General features: G+C 34.8%; 1 protein-coding gene across 2 annotated transcripts; it reads left to right on the top strand.

Moving 5' to 3' along the window:
* Positions 1 to 93: 93 nt before the first annotated feature.
* Positions 94 to 14,398, top strand: LOC117333822 (15-hydroxyprostaglandin dehydrogenase [NAD(+)]-like). 2 transcript variants are annotated; one of them, XM_033893235.1, is made up of 7 exons: positions 94 to 249; positions 5,857 to 5,980; positions 7,771 to 7,877; positions 11,100 to 11,196; positions 12,256 to 12,332; positions 13,342 to 13,472; positions 14,085 to 14,398. In XM_033893235.1, the coding sequence occupies exons 1-7, from the start codon at positions 157 to 159 to the stop codon at positions 14,191 to 14,193; spliced, it is 738 nt and encodes a 245-aa protein (XP_033749126.1). In that variant the 5' UTR covers positions 94 to 156; the 3' UTR covers positions 14,194 to 14,398. The 2 variants fall into 2 exon arrangements, with proteins under 2 accessions (XP_033749126.1, XP_033749125.1); XM_033893234.1 differs by lacking the exon at positions 94 to 249 and adding an exon at positions 1,556 to 1,712.
* The last annotated feature ends 5,771 nt before the right edge of the window (positions 14,399 to 20,169 follow it).

The following is a 20,169-nucleotide window of genomic DNA, read 5'->3' as shown; positions in this document are numbered from 1 at the left end:
AATTATGATAATGTTTTTGCCCTCCGTGTATACATCTATATATAGGTAGTATACGAAAATGACACTCTTTATACCTTCCAAGTTGTGTATGAACGTCACTAGAGGTACGCCATATCTCTATCTCTACGTTCGTTTTTTGATCGCCTCTATATAAAGATGGACTTAACCAGCAAAGTGATTGTCATCACAGGTGCAGCTAGAGGTATAGGTAGAGCCTTAGCGACAGGTTTACTGGAGAAAGGAGCGAAGGTAAGTATTCAAACAAAGGTAAAACATATAACCGCCTATTGATGATGTACTGCTATCTTGAAATCAATCACGTGTTCTGTCATTTCCTTGTTTATGTGTTAGCACAGTGAATATTTCATGCAACATCAAATTTTCACACATAGTTCTTTAGGACAAGATATATTAAAAATAATTACATATCTACCAACGACAAACACTGATTGAAAAGGAAGATTTGTACAAGAAGACCACTGCCGTGTACCTGTTAAGGAATTGTCATTACAAGATGGCGGATCAATAAATTCACCGAATGTTTTTGTGCACTTTAAGCTACAAAATCGTTTATTTTTAAGTAAAGTCTGACTGAGGCAAGTACTAAGTGTAACTCAGAAATATTAATGATTTATATCGCAACATTTATCTGTATTTTTTCTTATTCAATTTAGCGAACTGTTTAACTCAACATCGAGGAGTGATTCGAATCACTCCAGTGACTTTCTACACAGGTTAAGCTAAATAAAATCAAATGTCAAATATGATTCAGATTATTGTTTTGCTTGAATGCTCTCACATGTAACTAGGTGTACTGTTTTGTCGACTAAAAACCATCATAGACACAGGCGTATGTCAATTGGGTAGCCTTTATCTTACCTGATTTGGAGTTTGTTTGTATTTTTTATCTATTCATTTTTTTTAATAATATCAGATAGACTGGAAAAATAGAGTTACTAGATAATGTTCACTCTATCAGTAAAATCAAAACGTTTGTATTTCATCAAGCTTACTAATCAAAACACCATCTGGGATTTGATATTGTATCATGAGCCCGGGGCCTGTTTTAAAAATCTATTGTTTTATCTTACCCAATGTTATAACTATGATACATAATATACATCATTTATATAGAGCACTATGTAGCCTGTAAAACGCTTGCTTTTTCGAAACACTTGGTCTGATTATCCTTGCAAAGTGACAAAATATTCTTGATGTAATTATTTTTTCAATTTTAAGTTATTACAGATGGCAGGTTCGTTAAATATGTCAGTGTGTATCCCCATAATAAGCCTTACCCTCTAATCCATGCACCTCTCCAACAATTTGATTATACCTGTTGCGTTAGTGTCATGTAAATACATGTATCAAGTGCATATCTAAAACAAAGATCTTATGCATGCACTGTTAATATAGTCTTGTCTTTAACATGTGCATTGATATCACGGTTATAAGTGCATATGAATTATGATAATGTTTTTGCCCTCCGTGTATATATCTATATATAGCTAGTATACGAAAATGACACTCTTTATACCTTCCAAGTTGTGTATGAACGTCACTAGAGGTACGCCATATCTCTATCTCTACGTTAGTTTTTTGATCGCCTCTATATAAAGATGGACTTAACCAGCAAAGTGATTGTCATCACAGGTGCAGCTAGAGGTATAGGTAGAGCTTTAGCGACAGGTTTACTGGAGAAAGGAGCGAAGGTAAGTATTCTAACAAAGGTAAAACATATAACCGCCTATTGATGATGTACTGCTATCTTGAAATCAATCACGTGTTCTGTCATTTCCTTGTTTATGTGTTAGCACAGTGAATATTTCATGCAACATCAAATTTTCACACATAGTTCTTTAGGACAAGATATATTAAAAAATAATTACATATCTACCAACGACAAACACTGATTGAAAAGGAAGATTTGTACAAGAAGATCACTGCCGTGTACCTGTTAGGGAATTGTCATTACAAGATGGCGGATCAATAAATTCACCGAATGTTTTTGTGCACTTTAAGCTACAAAATCGTTTATTTTTAAGTAAAGTCTGACTGAGGCAAGTACTAACTCAGAAATAGTAATGATTTATATCGCAACATTTATCTGTATTTTTTCTTATTCAATTTAGCGAACTGTTTAACTCAACATCGAGGAGTGATTCGGATCACTCCAGTGACTTTCTACACAGGTTAAGCTAAATAAAATAAAATGTCAAATATGATTCATGTGTTTTGCTTGAGTGCTCTTACATGTAACTAGGTATGTGTGATTAATGTACTGTTTTGTCGACTAAAAACCATCATAGACACAGGCGTATGTCAATTGGGTAGCCTTTATCTTACCTGATTTGGAGTTTGTTTGTATTTTTTATCTATTCATTTTTTTATCATATCAGATAGACTGGAAAAATAGAGTTACTAGGTCATGTTCACTCTATCAGTAAAATCAAAACGTTTGTATTTCATCAAGCTTACTAATCAAAACACCATCTGAGATTTGATATTGTATCATGAGCCCGGGGCCTGTTTTAAAAATCTATTGTTTTATCTTACACAATGTTATAACTATGATACATAATATACATCATTTATATAGAGCACTATGTACCCTGTAAAATTACTGTAATGCGCTTCACAATACATAATAGATTAACACATGTTATTCCAAGTGTTACATATTGTACATAACATATATAACGTGTAAGGACTCAAGCAATTAGCCGATAATGTGTACAAGACGTCTAGTAGTGACTCTTAAAAGCAGAATTTTAACAACCTTCTTCAATTTGGCCAGGGTTCTCGGCTTCAAGGTTATAGATGGTAAGCTGTTCCACAAAATGGTCGCTACCTTTCTAAAACACAGGTTACCATAAGTCAAAGAACGCATTACAAGGATTCTGTAGATATCGTGAGGGCTGGTATAGAGAGTGACAAGATTCTGTAAATACTCGAGAGCTGGCCCATTTAATGCCCTGTATGTGTACATCAAAGTTTTGTACTGTGGCCTGTAACGGGAGGGTCTTTGAATATGAATGGGGTCAAAACATACCATCTCCTATCCAGGTTATTGATATTACAGGCTATTTAATAAATTTGAAAGTTTCCGTCCAATTTCAATACACTATGTGAAATGACTTTTTAAATTCCATTTTGAAGATATCTTCAACGAACACGTTGAACATTTATTTGCCAATTGTTTAAGGACTAATGTATATAGTATTTCCCGACAGTTTTCTTTAACATGCATTTAGTGTTACTAATTTGTTGGATATCGGATTTCGTGGAACCATTATTTGCGATACATAATGCCAAAAGCTAAATATATATTTGTAAAAAAAAATCGTATACTGTTTATGAGGCCTACGTATGGGTTGCATAGATAAGCCAAGGTCAAGTCGTGTTTAATGGTCATAATGATGCGGTATTCTTGACCCAATCATCCTCAGTGATAATGATTGTTTAAATATACATAAAGTCGTTCAATGCTATCTTCTAATGTGAATTTGATATGGATGTTTACATTTACAGGTCAATTTTGGGTCATTATCAAGTCAATTTTAGGTCAATATTTCTTAATTAAAATCTACCTCGAGACATTTTGCCTGTGTATAGAACAAACGTCGTAATCAGGGCGCCAAGCGTGAATTGCACAATAACATAATTATACAAAACTGTATAGGTATTGCAGAGATGCAATGAATGGCAATAATGATAACGTTTTCGTTTGCATGTCAGTCAATTTAAGCACAAAGTAGTTTTATAATAATTCCGCGTTCTAAATAACTACATTGTATATGCATGCTGCTCACAAATAAGTCGGCAATAGTTGTAAGATGAATATCTATTAATCGAACTTCTTTATCTACGGAAAGTGATGGACAGGGGGCTATGACCACGTACTCAAAGTTTCCTTGTTTTACTAAATATTCATCAAGACAAACAGTCTGATTCTGGTCTTTCTTAAGGGTAATACATCTTAAAAATGAAAAAAAAAAATTTTTAAACACAAATTATACACAGGAAAATTGGTTTTCTGAATGATTTTAATTTATACTGTATATTTATATTTGGAAGTGAAAAAAACAAAAACAAAACACTATTGTACCATAGATACAGTTTTCATGAAAATGAGAACAGCACAAATATTATAATATGAATGAATGGATAAATATATGATAAATATAAAGGACACGTCATTTTACCCTTCCAGGGAAATTTGTCTATCTTGCTAAAAGATACTCACATCACTTGTTTTGAACAATAACATATAAGATACATTGTTGTTATTTGCACTTTCACCTTGTAAAGTGGCATTCCCTGCTCTGTCATATACTGGGGGTGATTGCTTACCAGCAGGTCCGACTTTCCAATGTATCAGATTCGCTCCAGGAAGTCTGCCCTTCCACGACATGTTCATCGACTGTCTTCTCGACTAACACTCGTTTACATGGTAGAAATATTAAAACATTTTGTTCGTGTATGGATTGTGTAGTTTATCTTAGAAAAAAACTGGAGTAACAACATGCATTGTAAAACCCAAATGAAAAAGTGTGCGGTACAATATAGTACATGTACATATACAGTCAATTTGAACATAAACATTGACCTATATACATAGAAAACAAGTGCAATCAATGAGCTTACTGGCGGCAGCAATCACACTATGCATTCATTTGTTATGTATGTATAAGCATGTCATTTTGAAATTGTACGTCACATAATATCGCTCCTAGACCTCCAATGGATGTGTAAACTAAATCAGAAGGGTGTGAACTTACAAGCTTTCAAAAACTTACCCTAAAAATCTTGAAAGAGGGTTTTCGTGCCAAAAAAAATTGAGTTCACTAAATGGTAAAATGCCAAAACAAATAATCAAAATTTTGTTTGCATGATTATGCCATAGCATCACCCCTGGGCATCTAATGAATGCATAAACCAAATTAAAAGGGGTTGAGAGCATAATTTTGGACTTACCCCAAAAACTTTAAAGTGGATTTTGGTGGTAAAAAGTTAAGTTCACAAAATGGTAAAATGCGAAAAAAAAACATTTTTTTTCTACATGATTTTGCCATAACATTACTCCTAGACCTATAATGAATGTATAAACCAAATTAAAAGGGTGTGGGATGTATACTTTTGGGCTAAGAAGCTTTCCAAAAACTGATCCAAACACTTTAAAGTGGATTTTGGTGTTAAAAAAGTTAAGTTTGCAAAATGGTAAAATGCGAAAAAATCACAATTCTTTTTCTGCATGATTTTGCCATAACATTACTCCTAGACCTCTAATGAATGTATAAACCATATTAGAAGGGTGTGAAGGGTATACTTTTAGACTTTTAGACTAAAAACTGATCCAAAAAAAGTGGGACGCCGACGCGGACGCCGGGTTGACAGCATTAGCTCACAGTTATTCGTAACCGGTGAGCTAACAACTGCAGATTATCCTTAATTATTTATGTACAATTTAACAATCCTTCGGTCGTTATTTATAACACTTAATACAATTAGTACAAGTATGATGTAATGGATTGGTACTTTCTTATGACAGTGCATGGATCTCTTATTTACAAGCATATTTTAGATGCATTGAAGATGAAAATATTTTTGTCGAAATGACACGCTTTATTTTTTATAGATTTAGGAGCATTGTTCATTTTAACATCAATTCATTGCGAATTTTACTGCGTACAATTGCGGATTAGTTTTCTGGTGTCGTCATAGCTGATTTGTTTGGTAAAATGATCCAGATGAAAATCACAAAATATTGAAAGGGCTTAATGAAAACATGATTTGATTATATATATTTTCTAATGTTCTTTTGTTGTAGACTTTAATCAAGATTTTACATTTTAGGTTTGTTTATCAGACGTCAGGGAAGACTTAGGAAATAAAACTGAGAATAGTCTGGCCACAACTTACGGTCATGATAATGTTTTATTCGTGACATGTGACGTCAGGAGTGAGGACCAGTATAAACGTAAGCCAATGGAATTTTCTGACATATGTGGATAGTTAGTGAGTTTCGACATGATAAAATTCAAGGTAAAAACCATCTTTTTTGTCATAATCTCATTTTATAAGCATACCAGAGCCAAAGGTCTTATTTTTATCATCATTTCATATGAAAAACACATTTACATGTCGAAGGGTTGTTTAATGAATGAAATACGTAATGCACAAATGTTTGGTTGGTACTAAAATAATATGTCACGCAAACGCGAACTTTATTGTTCAACGATGAATCAAAATAACATGATAATGCTAGCAAAAGTCTAAAGTTAATCCAATCAGTGTCCTATGGGAACTACAGCTACCTGCTGTACTTTCAGATTTTTAACTGCAAAATGACAATTGGCTGCTTCCGCCTGACAAAAATAGTCTGCTGCAGAACGATTTATTCAATTCAGAGATTGTCGTTTTTAAGAACACATTGTTTCAGTGACGTCGTTCAAATACAGAATAAGTGATATATAAAGGACGAAGAAGTCGACTGGGATTGTTTTCATCTCTTCACAAACCTCGAGAGTAGGTGGAAAACAACATTGCAAAGCAAATAAAGCACTTGTAATATTACTGAAAATGAACAAGCTTTAACACAATGGTTAACTGGCAAAAGCTAGCCGTTTAACAGTGAAACACAATCATGTCACTTTATTATTTTGTTCATGCTTCTTTTTATATGACTCTATATCTATATATCAATATCACATACAAAGTAGAATGACTATTCCTCCGTTATACCGGATAATAAATTAGACAATACTCTGTGTTGACCTTCAAAACACAACACGTCACCTACTCAACAAAATGACCGTCAGTTAAACGATGGTATCGTTAATATTGTTCATGTTAGTACAGTTGGTACCAATAATAAAAAAATATATACATATTTAAATATACTATTTTACCAAGTTATTGTGTCGGGAAAATAGGCAGACGACAATAATTGAAAAATGGCGAGACTCACCCCAGTCAAACAAAACCGTCTGATTTACCAAACTTACTGTAATACAGAATAAATGACATCTGAAATAAGATCAGATACACTAAACAATAAACCATACAGAATTTGTAAACAATTACTGCTCAAGGAGGCTCGCATATAGCTAAAACGATAGCATCGTGACTTTAACGCTTCCACATGGTAGACACAGGAACTTGAAAAACAAAACTAATATGCGGAATCGATTAATTCCGGAATGAAATCGTCACTGAATAAATATCTAATTAAAAAATACATCAGTAATATATCGGTATATGTATACAATATGTCAATTACGTCAATTTAAATTTGAATAAAGCATTAGTTCTTTAAAAAACATTCAAATGGATTTCGTATTTGAAATAAATCCTCCCAAACAGATAACAATATGTATTAATATGTCTTAGTGATCATAGCTAGATCGATATCACAGATTGCCGTATACATCGAACAGTCTAACGGCCATCACACATCACTGAATTATCTATAAAAAAACACCAATATATACTGTAAATGATATTGTTTTAAATTGAGCTATATGTATCTTTACTTGATTTGAAGAGTATATTAAAATCAAGAAAAGCAAACATTGAATTTGAAAACAAATATTTAATCCCTTTCTGAAAAGGAAGTTTTTACACTCCATATATATTGTTATTTTTTATAAATTGATAATTCAACAATCGACTAAAATAATTAATGAACATTGATACATTCTCGCATATAATGGTTATTTTAAAGATCAAATAGTTTAATATTTGACTATGTTTTTTTTTTTTATTCAGATGTGTTTCAAGTAGCCAAGGACAAATTTAAACATGTCGATATCGTTATTAACAATGCCGGCGTATGCGACGAAGAAAACTGGGAAAAAACTGTTGACGTGAACCTGGTAAAGTATTTTATAGCATGTCTCCAGTCGAATCATTGTGTTAAGTTGTCAGATATATACATTATCCATGCGTCGGCGGGAATCTCTTGTATAACATTTAACGTAATATGCGTATACGCATGACATTGAAAAAGGCCAGAAAACGCACAAATTGCCTTTAACATCCCAAATATAAAGTTCCAAGAAACAATGGTTATATGATATCGCATATGATACGATCATATTTTTATGATCACCAATGTTGATAAAGGCAATGGTTATATAGTTTTCTTTTTCTTTTGTAAGATTGACATTTTCTGATAGTTCATGTGTAAATGATGCACTAAAATGCATTTCTTTAAAAACATTTCCTCTTGTATTTACATTTCCGTTCCTTACCTCATAAAAAATACGACAGAGCCTATTGAATGCAAAATTAGGGGAACATTCCATGGTGCTTGCTCCTGTTTCCGCGACAGAAGCTGTTTTGGCCCTTTCTCCTCAGACCGAGACTTTAAAATATATGTTATCATGAAAAGTATCTTATCACATATCAGTTCAAAACTTTTCTTTTTTGTATTTTTCCTGTCAAAAAATGCAATAAACGACACTTTTGATAATCGTCATTCGGAATTCTGACAATCATAGTGGCCTACAAATGGAGGATAGTTGGAGTAAACAGCTGATTCATCTATGTTGTCGATACCTGCTCAATCTAAATGAGATTTCCATTCAAGAAGCTATATAACCTGATGCAAGATCATGGTTTAATGAAAATAAAAAAAAATCAAGTACATTTCCTATCAGTTTTGGTCTAAACGAGACTTTGCATTGTTGATATTCATATCACGTTCGTACTCATAATCAATGCTGGTCATAGTCTCATCATAAAAAAAAGAACGTATTCGCTTTTATATTTTAAACAGATATATCTACCTGCAGTTACGGGTATAACGAACTGAACGTCTTTGTTATAGCTTCGTATTCGTTTCCCCTCCATGATCGATACGATTCCTTTATCTCTTAAGCGTATCCTTCGCTAAACATGGGGATTCCATGTTTATTATAATATGACAGATAAAAAAACGATAACTACAACTATGCTGGTGTTTTACAGTCATGTCATGTAATACCTATTACTCCTAATTAATCCACGTGCGATATGTTATAAATTAAACATAACTAGATCTGCACGTTAATTAACAATAACGGGGACTTGGAAACATGGATTAGCTTCATATTTCGGAATTCAGCTCGTAATGGAGAGTGATTATCCAGTACTGGCCATGAACTTGCGCTATTAGTTAACACGAGGCTGTGTGGAAACGCAGAGGAATTTTCTGTTTGAATTTGTTTACTTCTTATTAATCTTAAATTTCGGATGTAGAATATCAATATTTTTTCATATATCGTGTTATTAGCTGCTAATTATTCCTTTTTTATGACCGATGCCACATCATGAAACTGCTTTCCTGATCGTAGAACAAATAAGCCATTGTCACAATTATAATCCTCGATATATTTAACTAATGAGACTAATATGTTTATCATTTGTTGACGAGGTATATGCTCGCCTCACATCTGGAATCCCAGAAGACTTGACCTGCAATAACGGTCCGAAGTTACCCAACGTTTCCTTGACGACCGCGGAGTGTATCACATTTTCTTCTCCGCAGCTCCCCACTACAGCGATTGGCGGGCTGCAATAGTGTTAAGACATTTAACGCTTCGTTATCACCATTTCTGATCCCAGTGGCAGTTTGGCAATGACAGCTTAGTTTGATAGTTACCCAACTGTGTCTTTGACATGACAGTGTATGATCTGTTGAGTATGAATGAATATACACGTCTCATTTCTTGCGATCGAACAGATCTGAAGTGCTGTTCAAACGAAAACTAGCAAATATAATAGAGCACAGAAAATCACAATTCCGGCTTTGAATCTAGGAGACACTATTGTCAAAAAATGAAAGACTTGACAAGACATTCTAACAAAGAAACGAAGGATACTGCCAAGTGTTCCAATATAAAAATATCTTTGTTTCATCAGCGACGTCTTGACCAATCCCAAATGTATCTTATAGAGAGATGTAAGGAAGAGACGTACTCGTGGCAAGGTACGCATGATAAAAATGATATTATTGTATCGAAAATAGAAATATACTTTATCAAATTTACTGATGATTATTGAATTTATCAGTAAAGTTTGTAGGTCTCCCAAGATCATTTTAAGTCCTTAGCATTACCGAGGAGACATAGAAGGAATAAACAGCTGTATGATGTCACGAACATCAATGACGAGTCCTAGGAGGACCAAACAATTGTATGATGTCCATAACATCACTGACGAGTATCAGAAAGACGGAACAACTGTATGATGTCCCTAACATCACTGACGAGTCCTAGAAGGACGAAACAACTGTATGATGTCCTTAAAATCTATGACGAGTCCAAGAAGGACGAAATAGCTGTATGATGTCCCTAGCATCACTGTCGGGAGCTAGAAGGACAGAACAGCTGTATGATGTCATTGACATCTATGACGAGTCCCAGAAGGACGAAATAGCTGTATGATGTCCCTAGCATCACTGACGGGAGCTAGAAGGACGAAACAACTGTATGATGTCCCTAATATCACTGACGAGTCCTAGAAGGACGAAATAACTGTATTATGTACCTCACATCTCTGACGAGGACAAAAGGACGAAACAGCTATTGATGCAATTTAATTATTTTTGCCTCTTCTCTATCTGACTCTCAGTTTGCATTCAACAGTGCTTAAATCTTTTGTGTTCATCTAATCCTTAGAGCCCTGCATATACAACTTATTATTCGACATTGATTTTGTTATTGGTACTTCAGTGGCCTTAATTTCGAAGTAAAATACAATATGCGTTCACCCCTTGAATACAAATAAGAGCTACTCTGGTGCCTTGACATTTGTATGTCTTAGACGACGTCATTCCTCTCATAACAATTCCATCCACATTGGTTTAGAGATCTAAAAAGGAAAATCAGTCTGTAAAGGTTTCAAATTCAACAATAATTGAGATTCATCAAAAGCTTTATATCTACAATGTATTTTCACAACGAATTGCAGTAACATGAATACACAGTAGAGGGATAACATTTTTATGTTAATGGTGACTACATGAACTTGATTGAGAACGTTTAAATTACTGGTCACGACATTATGTAATTCATTTTTGACAATAGTCATCATTTGGTTTTAATTGGAAACAGAAAGGATGCATCCGGGGAACAAAACTTGCTGCTGATGTTTTAAGGAAGGACCGTGGAGGCAATGGTGGCATGGTGGTCAACATGTGCTCAATATTCGGTGAGAATTAACCAATGCGTACCTCTACCGACTTAATAGTCAATTTCTTCTCTTTATCTATTCATTGATTTATATTTTAAAAAACAGCAACACACAAACAAACAAATGAGTCTGATAGGGGAATCAAAATTTATTTTGACAGTTCACAGTACTAGAAGGACTTTATTTTTTTCAAATCGAGTTGTACACATTTGATTTAGAGAGACAGCAAAAGACAAACCGGCAGGCGGTCACTTCGTTATGTACATTCCTTTTGATCACTAGTTGTGTCTATTTGATTTTTGAGTGTGATCAGGACAACAAAAAGCCAACGATTGAGGTTAAGTTTACTATTTCTAATTTACTGAAACTTTTCTTAGATATGCCTTATCCCATGTTATCAAATAATTAAAGCAGCGAAGTATCAGAACCCATATAAGAATTCAGTACTGGCCGCCAAGATCCGTCTGGCATCTCTTGTTATCTTAATCCTATCCAAATTCATTTCAAATACCAGTACTTATTGATTGTATGTTTTTTCCGGATTTGCTACTCTGTATGCATGGAGCCAAAGACCGTATTATGAATACTAAGGTTCCGAAAGGTTGAAATGTTTATTATTTGTATTGTCTGTGTGGTATTCGTTATGATAACACTACACATACTCATATAGAATTGTTTATAGCGTCGACATTGTTCATGCTTACTAATAATATAGTATTGCCTTTTGAGGGCACTAGTTTCTGATAGAGGTTTCGAGGGATAATATAGTACCCGAGCCGAAGGCGACTGTACGATCTAATCTCGCGACAACATTATGCAAATGAGAATTTAAGTATGTCACACTTACATTTTACTTTGCTAATTTCAATATTCTACGGAACATTTTACCACCAGGGGCCTGTCAGCGTCAGCCGTTTTCGTGTTCTGTATCCAGAAAAGGGCAACAGTGACGTCATAAAAGATTCACATTCAATATAGCGCCAAATGTCATAGAACTCGTGTGTAGTCAATGGGAAGTCAGTGTTATATCATGCGATGTACTAATATTTTTATTGTCTATTCTCTTATATTATAAAGGTTACCAGCCAAGCTACCTTCTGCCGGTATATTCCGCCACGAAGTATGGAGTGTTTGGAATTACTAAATCATTTGCGGTATGTATCAATGTATCTGCAGCTCGGGATACCATAACAAATGTATCACAACAAATACATATCTAAACTAACACCAAAGTTATACCACGTGAAGAAAATGCTGATAGCAATATTAATGCTTTCAACATATTGCTTTCTACGGGTTGACTTCTAAAATCTCTCTGATACTGAAATGAAACCAAACGCCCTTTACCTAGTATCATAAGTAGCATATCAAGACCTTCGACCGACACTTTAAGAGGGACTTTTTCTGTTTTAATCTGAACCCAAGAGAGCGAAGCAGGAAAGTTTAACTGTCTTCAATTTGAATTGGAGTTAAATCAGTTTAAAGTGAAACTACATCGATATCATTCGGTCAATGATTTGTCATTTAGTATTTCGTTTCATCCGCTGCATTATCAAAATAATTGAAAACAAGATTTTCTGTCATTACCAGTATGCAATCCATCCAACTATTTCCATTTTGTAAATATAGATTTATAATGGAAAAAGGTAAAAAAAACAAACAAACCCCCCCACCCCGAAAGACTCGAAATTGCAATTGCATACAAGTACCATGCATTCCTGGACAATAACCTTGTCGATATAAGACGGCAACGTTATTTGCTGCCGATATTGCATGTTTTTGCATCAGTGGTTGCCTTTAAATATATTAATTGATATTGCACCAAATGATAGAGCAAATCAAATGCAACAGTATACAAGAGGGTAAATAAAACATTGCATTAAAAAAACCAGATCATGACGTATTTGACCTAAGTTACGAACGTTTCTGAATTATGAAGTTTGGTGAAAGGCTTAGTAATCGTAAATCTGACTAACTTTTAACGCAAAAGTTACGAAGCTATGTGGAACGGTACCCTGGGCTATCAACATATAGTTGGACTTACCAGGTATGATATTGTTCTGGGTTCTCGAATTTGTCCACTTTATATAAATGACATCGATTGTCCGGAACATGAAAGCAGATTTGATTGGTTCTCGTATTAAGTTTCACGTTTACACACAGGCTATTGCAGAGATGAAGGAAAATGGAGTAAAGTTTACATGTCTCTGTCCCGGGGCTGTCGATACGGACATGATAACTGATGAAATCCAACAGTATAGGAAACAAATACTCAACACCGACAGCCTGATGAGGTATGCCAAAATTATCCTTATATGGGCATTTCACTTTATAAAAAAATGATAAAATAAGAACAAATTCATATAAAGTAAACTATCATGTGCGTGCTTTTGAATAAATACTGCTAAAACAGTGTGAATAATGAAGATTATTTGGGTTGGGTAATCGTACCTAGTCCCTGTGATAAAAGCACGGAGGTTAGCACGTGCAGGAATAGAAAGAGCTTTTGAGATAGCCCCTTGTTTTTCGGTGTCTCGAAGCTCCTTCCTAGGTCTATCTCAAAATGAGATATTCTGTTAAATCAAACAACGCTGCTCCTAATCTTCAATTATCAGATATTAAGAGTATATTGTCTATTGTTTCTAAACAAGAGCAGTCAGTTAGTTTCACAATGAGTATAAACTATATTTTATTTCAATAACAATCGATATAGTATCACAAGAAATGAAAACGAATTAAGAAACAAGGTATTAAACTGATATCAGTTTGTTAATTTGATTTCCTTAATTAAGTTTAAAAATTAAGTCCTATGGTAATGAATATCGCTTGTGATGTATATATGCAAATGTTTAATATTGTGTCACCAGTGTTGGCTATAATCTTGTGTTTCTAATCGTGTTTTCCAGTACTGACGTCATGGTGCAGGCCCTGTTCAAGCTTTTAAAAGACAATGATAATGGCGGCGCTCTTGTTGTTAACGAGCTCAATCAGGATAAACATATGAAATATGTTTAAAGAAATATTTACGAGATTTGAATAAGGAAAGGAAACTTTATCTTTCTGTAATTCAACAAGTATCTGGTATACGTTGCAGCATAGAAATTATATTTTCTTCAAAAAAAGAAATAAGCTGTTATCAGAATAATCAGAATACGTACATAATAAATTGTTAGTATCTTCATTTTTGTTGCGTAATAAAGTTTATATACTTCAAAGAAAAGATTGTATTTCTTGTGTTTAGTCTCAAACGACATTCCTAGTGCATGTGAAATCCTTTATTAAACGAATGTAGAACAACGGAGCATTGCATAGCTCCAAAATTAACTGTTGTTTCAATCAAAATACAAGAATATAAGACATACAAAAAACATAAGACGTATTTTTGAAATAAATATAGATATATATGTGTATTGGCATTATAAAATGATCAATTCAAGTAGACAATCACGCCTGTTTTACATAAACGCTCAGGAACAGATGAAGTCTCATCTTCTATTAATCTAAGAGCCCCTTCTTTTTTTCTGTAATTAACTAGCATTGCCGAAAAAGGAAAAACGCCATGCCAAAGGCCAAAATAATAATAATAAAAAACCTAAAATATACGTAACATGGATTGCTGTCGATGAATTGACTGATCGTGGAGATTATGATATATATTATGGGAATTCCTTCCTCCGTCCTTTCCGATGAAACCTAAGAAACGGAAGTCATCAAAGAATGCTTCAGGGAAATTGAATTTCATTCATTCCTTGATAGGTAAGAAGAATGAGTATGTACTGTTTATGGCATTTGACATTGTCCACCGATAATGAACTTTCTGCTGTCTTCAATTGGATGTATTGTGTTAGTTAGCATAAAGGTTTCCATGGATATTGATAAACCATAATTACATTGCCTTTGGTTGGCTATTATTGGTCTTTGCCGTAAACGACATGTGATTTTTGCATTGCAACTCCTTTTGTTTCTCATTACATCGACCTTGTTCTCAAAGGATCAACACAAAACTCCTGTACGGCTTAACTCTACCGGCACTGTGACTATGATAGGGATCATATCAGTATGTTTTTATATTGAATCGGTGAAGACATATGTTCTTATGTTCCCCAAGTATGTAACTACAGCGGAAATGAAATGGACAATTTATTTAGATAACCATCGTCTTACATTGCTGACGTCATGGGGGGTTTCTGTTAATCAAGTCTTCTGGGACATTAATATGCTGTATGATTCTATAAACATAAGACGACAGGTCAAACGCTTATAGAATTATAATGGTGCTGTTTATATAGTTAAGTATCTCCTATGTCCCGAGAGTGATGCATATTCAATGATCGTTTCTATATATAGCTTAGCCTTTGTGGGAAAGCATGTTTCATTGTTTGTCTGTTATACTGCATCTATACAAGGTACATGTATTGTAGTCATACAACAACTGTCTTATATGACATAAAAATATTATATGTATGGATATTTTCATTATATTTTATGATTTCATCATCAAGATATTATTTTATTTTGTCATTCTATTATTAGATTGTATCATTATATTATATTATGACATGATATGGTTCGATTTAATTGTTATTGTAATAGATTTCAATATTGTATAATGTCGTTTAATTGTTTTTATCGTTATAATATGCGATTGAATTGATATATGATTTTACCATTATATAAGTTAATTACGCTTGTATGTGAATTGTTGAATTATTGAAGGTCAACATTATTTATCCAATAATGCTCGGTTCACAACTGATAACATCTTATTTGCCATGTGGTAAACGTCGGTATATCCCAAAAACAAAAATATATTTATCATTTTGGAACCCTCATCTACAGTGTCAGTAAACGAATAAACAAATTTCATATAAACACACTGACGCTCGTAAAATACTCACATCGCTCAGCATGCGCTTTAGGTCGGTTTCCGGAATATGTGTTGAAGCGTATGGTGTCTTAAATGAACAAATATCGTGCCGAACCTTAAAGATATTTATAAACAAGAATGGTATTCCTACCAAGTCAAGGAAAGAATGATAATTGGATCTCGCAGTGAATCTTATTTTCAGCTTTGATGTTCGACTTCGCTGTGTTACCTTTGAATTATTTGCGTGCGAGGAGTGATTTTAACAAATGTTCTATCAATAAAACACACAAACACAATTATTCTCATATTTGTATTTTTAGTTTGTTAATCCATCATCTATAAATATATAACAATAGACATAAGTCGTTCATCTAAAAAATATACGAAGATTCCCTTCATTACGAACTAAACAATGTTGCATGCATTTGTCTCGTAGTGATTTGGCTCAAATAATCTAGTCGCTACGCTGGAAGAAGTCGGACATTTTTATGCATTTAAGTTATAAATAAACATGTTCTCCAACGAGTGACGAAACTTTATCATGTTTATCTATCTCTCGTTTGTTAAATTTCTAATTTAGTAAATACACGTTTTAAAACGCGTATCTTTTCTAAATTTGAAAAAAAACTAACTTGAATTGGATAAAAATGCTGAACAACCTTTACTTGTTAGGAAACCTATTCATATGCGTTCGTCATGATAAAATTTAATATAATCGTTCTATTATTCTATATTACATAATGCATTTACTTTTCCTTGTATATACGCATAAGGTATATTTTGAACTATTACACGGCTGTAATAACTATTGCACGGTCACATGCAAACTATTGAACACCAGTGACGTTTCGGAATTTGGTCACGTGCCAACTATTTAACACCTATGGTGCTTCGGAATTTAGTTCTACCCTTTCAAGCGTCTAAATCACTCAGATATCAACACTGCCAGACGACAGTCGTGGTAACATCTAGGTAGGTGATTTTCGTTAACCACTACAGCGGGTTAACCAGCAAATCCGGTATGCATATTCATGAGGAAGATAATGATTGACGTACAATGTTGTTTATAATGTTAAAGGCAAAATGACCGATTATCTTTGTTACAAATGTGTGTTTGCAGTCAAAAAATGGACAAATCTTGTGGTTTGCATAACGGGAAATACCTGCGCGACCTATATTCTGTGCGATCCGTCCTACAGTATATGGGATAGACGACTTACAGGATTGGGCAGAATCGGGCAGGATCGGATCGTTTCTTACAACTGTTTGGTTTTTTTATCACATGATGACCTAAATCATGCATAATTACACAAAATATTGCATTTTTTTCACATCAACGAACTGCGCGAACAGAACTAAAATAATTTTGTATATGTATGTATATAGTATAAGTTCTGAAGAATAATAATTATTTTATACTAAAAATGTATTTCCCTTTAGCAAAATCCTAAGAGAATTCGGACTTCATAAAAAGGCTTTATGTTTTGAAGAAAGACGTTTGACCATAAACTAGATTTTAAGTATGTATATATACAGGACGGCCTGAAAGGGCGTGCGTTATTAATTGGGAATGTCTGGACATCATGTTCAATATTTGTCGTTTATATATACGATCGTTTTAGCTACACATAACATGATTAGAACCAATTCTTGGGCTACACAAATGATTTGTTTTTTTATTATTATTGCAATTGAAGAAGATATCAGTTTTCAAAATGTAGTACTTTGTTAAACACTATGTGTTGCTGATCCAAAGATGTAGATTTGAAATTCCTATGACTGTATCGAAACTTTTGATTATCACTTGCAAGTTAAATACTTGTATTTCTCTATGAAAATGTTTAACTGGATGCTTGACTCCAATATCTCCAGATACTTTATATTTGTATAACTGCAAGCCTTACTGCATGGTGGCGTTTCTTATGAGTCTAGTATGTATATTATTTCTGATTTTTACAATGTTTTATCAATGCAATTTATTTATTTATTGATGTAAGAAATCGGAACACTCCATATGTTCAATGACAGATTGGTGTAGAACATTTTAAGGAACAAAAATAAGATAATGCAGCCGGTATTGAAATTATGGAAGAAGACTTAGGTATTTAAATGCATCAATGATACTAAATTAGTTTATAATGACAATGTAAACAATGTAAAAGAAAGAAGGGGGAAAAAAAGCAACGTGTAAACAATTTTACCAGTAGAATTTGTAAATAGGATATATGTTACCAGGAAACAGCTAACTCTCACTAAGCTGCTGTGTTGTTAAGTGTGCTCAGAGTGTTGTTGTACACAACAAGCAAGTAACGGTTTTATAAGTTGTGCATAATAGTAATAGTATTAATCTTGTTATAGGGAGAACAACTATTGCAATACTACAAAATACAATCGCAATAAGAAGCCATCTCGGAAAATTGAAACTGTCCCTTGTGTACACAGCCTTTAGCCAAGAACATATATTTTGTAGTGGCCACTGATCTCAAACAGCTTTGGTGGTTAAAACCTCTTCATACACTTACATATATGTACCATACACCAAGTATTGAGTATAATGACCTCCACCAGCCGTGGTGGTTAACCCCGATTTATACACTTACCATACATTAAGTATTGACTCTACCGACCTCCGCCTGCTGTGCTGGTTAACCCCACTTTATACACTTACCATACACCAAGTATTGCGTCTAATGGCCACCACCAGCTGTGCTGGTTAACCCCACTTTATACACTTGCCATACAACAAGTATTGACTCTACCGACCTCTGCCTGCTGTGCTGGTTAACCCCACTTTATACACTTACCATACACCAAGTATTGAGTGTAATGGACTCCACCTGCTGTGCTGGTTAACCCCACTTTATACACTTACCATACACCGAGTATTGACTCTACCGACCTCCACCTGCTGTGCTGGTTAACCCCACTTTACACACTTACCATACAACAAGTATTGACTCTACTGACCCCCACCTGCTGTGGTGGTTAACCCCACTTTATACACTTACCATACATCAAGTATTGACTCTACCGACCTCCACCTGTTGTGCTGGTTAACCCCACTTTATACACTTACCATACACCAAATATTGACTCTACCGACCTCCACCTGCTGTGCTGGTTAACCCCACTTTATACACTTACCATACACCGAGTATTGCGTCTACTGACCCCCACCTGCTGTGCTGGTTAACCCCACTTTATACACTTACCATACACCAAGTATTGACTCTAATTGCCACCACCAGCTGTGCTGGTTAACCCCACTTTATACACTTGCCATACAACAAGTATTGCGTCTAATGGCCCCCACCAGCTGTGCTGGTTAACCCCACTTTATACACTTGCCATACACCAAGTATTGACTCTACCGACCTCTGCCTGCTGTGCTGGTTAACCCCACTTTATACACTTACCATACACCGAGTATTGCGTCTACTGACCCCCACCCGCTGTGCTGGTTAACCCCACTTTATACCCTTACCATACACCGAGTATTGACTCTACCGACCTCCACCTGCTGTGCTGGTTAACCCCACTTTATACACTTACCATACACCAAGTATTGACTCTACTGACCCCCACCTGCTGTGCTGGTTAACCCCACTTTATACACTTACCATACATCAAGTATTGACTCTACCGACCTCCACCTGTTGTGCTGGTTAACCCCACTTTATACACTTACCATACACCGAGTATTGCGTCTACTGACCCCCACCTGCTGTGCTGGTTAACCCCACTTTATACACTTACCATACACCAAGTATTGCGTCTAATGGCCCCCACCAGCTGTGCTGGTTAACCCCACTTTATACACTTGCCATACACCAAGTATTGACTCTACCGACCTCCACCTGTTGTGCTGGTTAACCCCACTTTATACACTTACCATACACCGCGTATTGCGTCTACTGACCCCCACCTGCTGTGCTGGTTAACCCCACTTTATACACTTACCATACACCAAGTATTGAGTCTAATGGCCCCCACCAGCTGTGCTGGTTAACCCCACTTTATACACTTGCCATACACCAAGTATTGACTCTACCGACCTCTGCCTGCTGTGCTGGTTAACCCCACTTTATACACTTGCCATACAACAAGTATTGCGTCTAATGGCC

This window comes from Pecten maximus, chromosome 9, assembly GCF_902652985.1.
Source record: "Pecten maximus chromosome 9, xPecMax1.1, whole genome shotgun sequence".
Lineage (NCBI taxonomy): Eukaryota > Metazoa > Mollusca > Bivalvia > Pectinida > Pectinidae > Pecten > Pecten maximus.
The sequence above is the reverse complement of the archived record's forward strand: the minus strand, read 5'-3'. Positions and strand labels throughout refer to the sequence as shown.

Bases quoted from the DNA above. Each gene is read 5' to 3' on its own strand.
- LOC117333822 (XM_033893235.1), top strand. From the start codon at position 157: ATGGACTTAACCAGCAAAGTGATTGTCATCACAGGTGCAGCTAGAGGT. The intron at 7,878-11,099 runs GTAAAGTATTTT...AATTGGAAACAG, and splicing joins AAACTGTTGACGTGAACCTG to AAAGGATGCATCCGGGGAAC. The intron at 13,473-14,084 runs GTATGCCAAAAT...CGTGTTTTCCAG, and splicing joins AACACCGACAGCCTGATGAG to TACTGACGTCATGGTGCAGG.